Source organism: Molossus molossus, unplaced genomic scaffold (assembly GCF_014108415.1).
Source record: "Molossus molossus isolate mMolMol1 unplaced genomic scaffold, mMolMol1.p scaffold_m16_p_13, whole genome shotgun sequence".
Lineage (NCBI taxonomy): Eukaryota > Metazoa > Chordata > Mammalia > Chiroptera > Molossidae > Molossus > Molossus molossus.
The window spans coordinates 87,264,929-87,271,309 of record NW_023425348.1 but is presented as its reverse complement, the minus strand read 5'-3'; the positions used below and the strand labels follow the sequence as shown (position 1 = coordinate 87,271,309).

General features: G+C 46.8%; 1 protein-coding gene across 1 annotated transcript in view; it reads right to left on the bottom strand.

The window, feature by feature from the left end:
- Positions 1–920: 920 nt before the first annotated feature.
- LOC118628726 (membrane-spanning 4-domains subfamily A member 8-like) overlaps positions 921–6,381 on the bottom strand; it is an 11,001-nt gene continuing 5,540 nt past the window's right edge. The window contains exons 2-5 of the mRNA XM_036259658.1: positions 5,682–5,741; positions 4,391–4,522; positions 1,199–1,312; positions 921–1,028 (exon numbers count right to left, since the gene is read on the bottom strand). Of these exons, the coding sequence (XP_036115551.1) occupies positions 921–1,028; positions 1,199–1,312; positions 4,391–4,522; positions 5,682–5,741 (414 nt within the window). The remainder of the gene's footprint in view (positions 1,029–1,198; positions 1,313–4,390; positions 4,523–5,681; positions 5,742–6,381) is intronic.

Genomic DNA, 6,381 nt, shown 5'->3' with positions numbered 1-6,381 from the left:
AGTGAATGGAGGTGTGCAGACAGATGGCTTGTGGGATAGTGCAGAGCAAGCTCACAATGTTATTGACCATTGGTGAGCTGTCACCTTAAGTTGGTGAAGGGACCCTATGGAATGATGGGCCTAAGGTACAGAACTAATAGAGTAGGTAGTAGGATAAGAAAGAGACTCTTTTCCAAATAGCCCTATGATGATTACAGCAGGGAAGATTGGTGGTGGTAACAGAATATGGAAAAAACAATTATTTAATAGGAGGACTTCTCCAAAGGTCTTCCTAAAACTGTGGTTTGTTATTGCACTAAACAACAACAACAACAACCCCTCCCTTACCCCACAACGTCCCATTAAATCCTGCTTTCTCAACCAAGCTTGTTCTGTTTCTCCCATCACTGCCAGATTAAATAATTGTCCTCTCTGTTCTGTCTTGACACATCCCCACATTCTGCCTGTGTTAGAAAAATTGCTTGCACATTGTTTCTCTTGTGAGGCAGAAGTTCCTTGAAGTCAAGGACTTAGTGTGTTCACCCATGTTCATCCTCCTCCTGCCATGAGTAGAGGCTTGGCCATATCACATGCTCAGTGCATATTTCTTCAGTGAGTGAATGATTGGGAGAATGGAGCTGGGGTTGTCTAGACATTTGTTCCTCTAACTCATAAGCTCACGCAGGCAAACAAATGAATATGTGCACACGACGCCCCACATGTGGATGCTCTAGGGAAGACCTCGGTGCTCAAATCTACTTTAATTCCTGTCTCCTTTTCAATGGAGGCCCAGCATGATTTACCAGGATGAGGTGAATAAAGTCCAGGTGTTGTACAGTTGGAAAGACATTTTCCTTAGTTTGGCAGGAAAGCCGAGTTTCAGAAGTCCAGAGAGGGGAGCTCTTCTGGTTCCAGTGAACGATGCTATTAGAACCTTTGGCTTAATGGGAGCCCTGGAACTCCCTGGAGTATGGCGGTCGCGAGTTCCCTGGTTCTGGGATGACCATTGGGTTTGTTACATAGATGGTTGGGGGCATGACCACGGTCCCCTGGAAAAGACGGGCACAGAAGGTGCACTGGTGAGAACCGTGCATGCACAAAGGCCTTGAGACATTCTGGAGCCCCTCTACTCCTGGGCAGGAAGCGGAAGCCTGACGACCCCCTACTCCCCATGCTCTTTGGGGCATCTTTCCACCCATGGAGGAGCCTACAAACTCACATTGTTTTGTGAATGTTGAACCAGTTGGCAGCCAAAGTGGGCACACGTGCAGGCAATGCTGAACTCCAGGAGGCTAAAGATGAACAGCACAGCAGAAGTACCTATTCCAGTGGCCTGGAACCAGAAGAAACGGGGAGGTCATGAGTGCTGCTCATGTCTGGGAGTCTGCGGCCCGGCTGGAAGGTTGCTCTGCAGAGGACCATGGCTGTGGCTCTGAGGAATCCCCAGCCTCGCCTCAGCCTCTCGGAGAACATATCTCACCAGGTTTTGGGAGGGTCTAGAGTGTTTGTGAAATAATCGTTTTAATGCTTATACCTGTGTTCTTCTGAGGCAAAGAACTGTCATTGTTTAGGGGAACACCCTGATAACTTGTTTCTGGCACATGGAGTGAGACCTCAGGATGAGGTCTGCAGTGGGCCAGTGAAACAGTGAAACTGTTTGTGTGGGAAGTGAGTAGAAATCTGGGTGTGTGGACAAGCCACAGAGAGGAAGGTGAGATGGTTAGAGGAGAAAGACGGGACTGAGCAACAAGACGGGAAGGTGGAGCCTGCAGAAGAAGTCGACCTGTGGGAAATTGAGACATTACAAAAGAGGCATCAGTAGCTACCTCCACCACCCCTCTGAACCTGTAGAGAACGTTGGTGACTGATGCAACCTTCCTGGCTTGTGATTGTGGCACTTGTGAAGAGAAATAATTGAGACTGTCTTTACCTTAGGAAAACAGTCAGTAAAAGGACCCCCACGCTGAACTAACTCAGCAGTAGTTGAGCTCACATGAGCACCTGCAGACATCTGAGCCCTTCCCTTACTCTTCGCTCAGAATGTCCAGGAGACTGGGGCCTCCCACGGTATCTGGGGAGAGAGTTTGGGTAGAATCTACATAAAAGCACAAGGGATGAGGAACTTCAATAACCATTTGGATTCTAATTATAGGAGAGAATAATTTTGAAGGTGAAAATGGGTGCCACATGGTAGGTACCAAGCAAATGTTTGTCAGTTATGACTTTCAAAATGGCATTGGTGATGGCTAGCTGCTCAGAGAATCCTCCCCTTGGAGAGACCCCTCCTTAGCACTTTCCTTCCTTCCCCTCGCGATTTAGCAAGCATTTATCAAACATCTGTTTGGCACAAATGGCCAAGAGACCGTCCTGCGAGGCACAGTCTAGTGAGGGAGGAGATAAAGATGTAAGTAATTACAATTTAATTTAAATTAGACATGGTAAGTGTTATAAAACAGCCAGAACATAGTGGCTCAGTGCACTGAGGAGAGACATAGACTCGTTGTCAGTGGAACATGTAATAGTGGGGTAGCTCAGGTGTCCAGACAAAGGGAACGGCATAGTAATGATGTCTTAGTCAAGGAATCACAAAAGCTTAGGCAGAAGGGGCCTTTGCTAATGATGCTGGTTGTTTTCGGATGTGTTTTTAACAACAAAATTCTTTTATAAATTAAACTTTCTGATGGCAGGAGGGTTGAGGGGATGGGTGAGAAAGGTGAAGGGATTAAGAAGTACAAATTGTCAGTTATAAAATCAGTCACAGGAAGACAAATTAAGGTACGGCACAGGGAATGTAGTCAATAATACTCTATTAACTATTCACCTCATATGTTATAAAAATGTCTAATCACTATGCTATATACCTGAATCTGATATAATATTGTATGTTAACTGTAATTGAACAGTTAAAAATATTTAAAAAAAAACAGTCTACGAAAGAAGAGGGTTCCTCAGGCAGCTTAGACAGTTGTCACCTGGTGAGCTTGAATTCATACTGTTGAGCACCAGGGGTGTCTCATCCCTTGGCTCAGCTTGGTAAAGCTATAATGAAGGCCAGCACTTCCTATTCAGGACTGAGGCCAGAGGTGGCAGGCAGCCAGGATGGAAGAGTTCTCTTTCCAAGATCAGACACAGGCAGAATTGGGATCAGAAACCAGGTGGTGGCGGCTCCGGCCCACGTGGTGACGGAGAATCTGGTGAAAATGGCTGGACTCTGGATGCGTTTTAAAGGCGAAACCAGCAGGATTTCCTGCGGAGTTGGCGGGGAGGTGTGGGAGTGAGAGAGGGGGTCAGAGATTTCGCCAGGGTTTTGTCCCGAGAGACTGGAAGGATGCAGATGCCACCAACTGAGAACAGGAGACTGAGAGGTTTGTGAGAGGTTGTGGGGGAAGGTGTGTGAGTGAGGCAGGGGAGCCGCTGCCATAAGTGAGAGGAGGTGAGTTTGTTTGGAAGATGAAAGAAACAAGAGTGTTTAGGGGCCAACAGACAAGCTCTAACAAAGTGGGGAAACGGATGTAGAAGAGAGGGGGCAACAAGGAAGATGGGAGCAGAGCTTCCAGTGATGACCCAGGGCGGGCGGAGAGGGCAGAGCTGCGGTGCAGAGGGAGGCGCTGAGTGTACATGGGACTCATCGATAGCTGCACTTTCCGATCTGGTAGCCACGAGGCCCCTGAGGGCTTGAGATGTGGTGCAAATGGAAAATACACATTGGACTTCAAAGATGTGGCACCCACAATGCCAACTGTTGAATGAACGGTATTTGTGTGTTTACACGAATACATGTTTAAATGACATTTTGCATATATGGGGTTAAATAAATGTATCATTAAAATTGATTTCACCTCTTTTTTGTTCATTTCTCAGTGTGGCTACTGGAAGATGGAAAATCACACACGTGGCTTATGTCAGATTTCTATTGGCTAGCACTGGTCTGTAGCCTGAGATGGCTCGTTCGTTTGCGCATTTGCTATGTCTGCTTTCACACTGGGTTGAGTAGTGGCAACAGAGACCGGATGGCCTGCAAAGCCTTCAGGGTTCACTCTCAGGCGCTTTACAGAAGACCCCTGCTTACCCCTTTGTCCACAGTACTGGGCAGGAAGGCCAGCATGTGAGTAGAGGTGCAGGTTGGTGGGTACCTGTGCATTATATGTCTAACCGAAGTTAAATATCCCGACAATGTCAAAAGGTAGGTATACTGATTTAAAATATAGAAACTAAGACTAAGAAAAGCCACATGCTTAGAGTAACGTAGCAACAAATCTACATGTCAGGAACTTTAATCTGTTATGATTGTGAGAGCACCTCTCTTTCATATCGTGCCTGGTGAAGAGGCTGGGTGGTCAGGTCTTCTCCAATGATTTCTGAAACAGTGAAGTTGGAACCCAGAAGAGCGTTCGTCAAGAGGGATACTCACCACACCATAGTAAGGATAGTAGTGGGGGGGGTAGAATCGTGTGGAGTTGACACTCATATCTGTGATGAAGAGGGCAATTCCAACCAAGGAATAGATCGCACTGATGATGTTCAAGCCCAAGCTTCCTTTCAGCTGAAGAAGACACACTTGTTACTTGGTGAGCATGAATTCATGCTGTTGAGCCCCAGTAGTGTCTCATCCCTTGGCTCAGCTTGGTAAAGCTATAATGAAGGCCAGCACTTCCTGTTCAGGACTGAGGCCAGAGGTCAGGGTGGAAGAAGAACACAATTGTAGGTGAGATGAGCAGAGTCTCAGCCAGTGTATCTTACTGTGAATTCCCAAACCCTAGTTGTGCAGGAAGTAAAGAAGTGTTCTGTATAAAAAAGGTTGGGGGTAAATTAACTTTCAAAAAACCTTGGGATGCACAAAGTTAAACAGGTCTTTTATGCAGGACTTGTCATAACCTTTAGCAAGGATTTTGAATCTTCCAGAGAGGGGACTACTAAATAGAGAGTTCCCCCACCCCAAATTTACCTAACCATCTTCATATACTATCTTGTTGGACAATTATTCCGAAATTGATGTTTGGGAAACACTTGACCCATTTATTGCATAGGAGATGGGCAGGACACTCAGCCCAAGTGTCTTGAGATGCCACAGGCTCCGTGATTCTGGGCCTCTTGCAGAAAGGCACGCCCAGAATAAAGCTTCCCTTTGGAGATTTTCAAATAGATCTCATCTGTGTGAGACCTGGCCATTCTGGGGCCCCTCGTTCCATATAACCTGCTTGTGAGAGAAACAAAAGTATGTTCTTGTTCCATTGCTAGGGACCCCCCAGCCTTGCCCACGTGATGGACAGAGCTTGGACAGTGTGATTCCTTAGGGAAGCCTCTGCCTGAGCCTTCCCTGCAGAGATGCCTGGAGGTCGGCTCTGTGTTCTCTAGATAGTCTCAGTGACTGCTCTGCTGGAGGGGAGCCCTGCGCCCCTGGCAGCTTCTAGCCTCCTCCTGTTAGATCCTCTTAGGAAAGTTGTTCTGTCTCTCCACACCCTGGTGCCTTCGTGAAGGTGGCTGTATTGCCCTTCCTTCCCTGAATCTTCTGGACTCTTTCCCGCTTGTGACTCTGGCCAGGTTCGCGTGATCTTGTGAGTATAGGTAAGCATGCATGTCAGTGCCCTGTGTTTGGGTAGAAGTAGGTGCAGGGATTAGGGAGTGAGTGTGAGCTTCTTTCTAGTTGTGTGTCTCTCCTACGGGTCCACATCTGGGGGAGCCTGTCTCAGGATGCGACTTACCAGGCAAGAAGAATTTGGCTGCACTTCTGATGACACTGTGAGGGATCCTGTAATGATGAACTGGTGGAGAAGAGAGGGAGTTTAGAAAGAGGTCAGAGGTCATGGCCCCCTCCTTCAGGGTTCTGTGGTTCTGGTCACACACATATTCTGTCACACACCATAGGTACCTCTGCTGGGACCTCCCCATCAACTCATGGAAAAGAATGAATGAATGAAGGATGAATGAGCTCTTTCACCACATGACAAGGCAGTGAGCTGGGATCAATACAGATTTCAGCATTCAGCAGATCTAGTTGGAGGGTCTGCCTTGAGACCCATGTGATCTTGATAGGCTGTTAATATTTCGAAGTCTATATTTTCTCATCTAAAAAATGGAAACAGTATGTCTTCCTAAGTGTCATTAATTATCAGGAGATAATTAGTCCCTTGCATCTAGCATTTGGCATATCTTGCGTCTAGTAGATCCTGTACACAGTAGACACTCAATTAAGTTACTTCTTTCCTTGCTTTTCATTTTTCCACCTGCACATCTTGTTGGTCTCCCAACAAGATTCTGTCATGCATGGGGGCTCTGGGGGAAGAAGGGAGGGGTTCCCTGCATTTTCATCGCTTTTAGATAAAAGCCTGTCATCAGTCCTTGCCTGTCTGTAATCTGATGAGTACCTTGTAGTTACCGAGAAGAATGTTGCATCTCTGCACT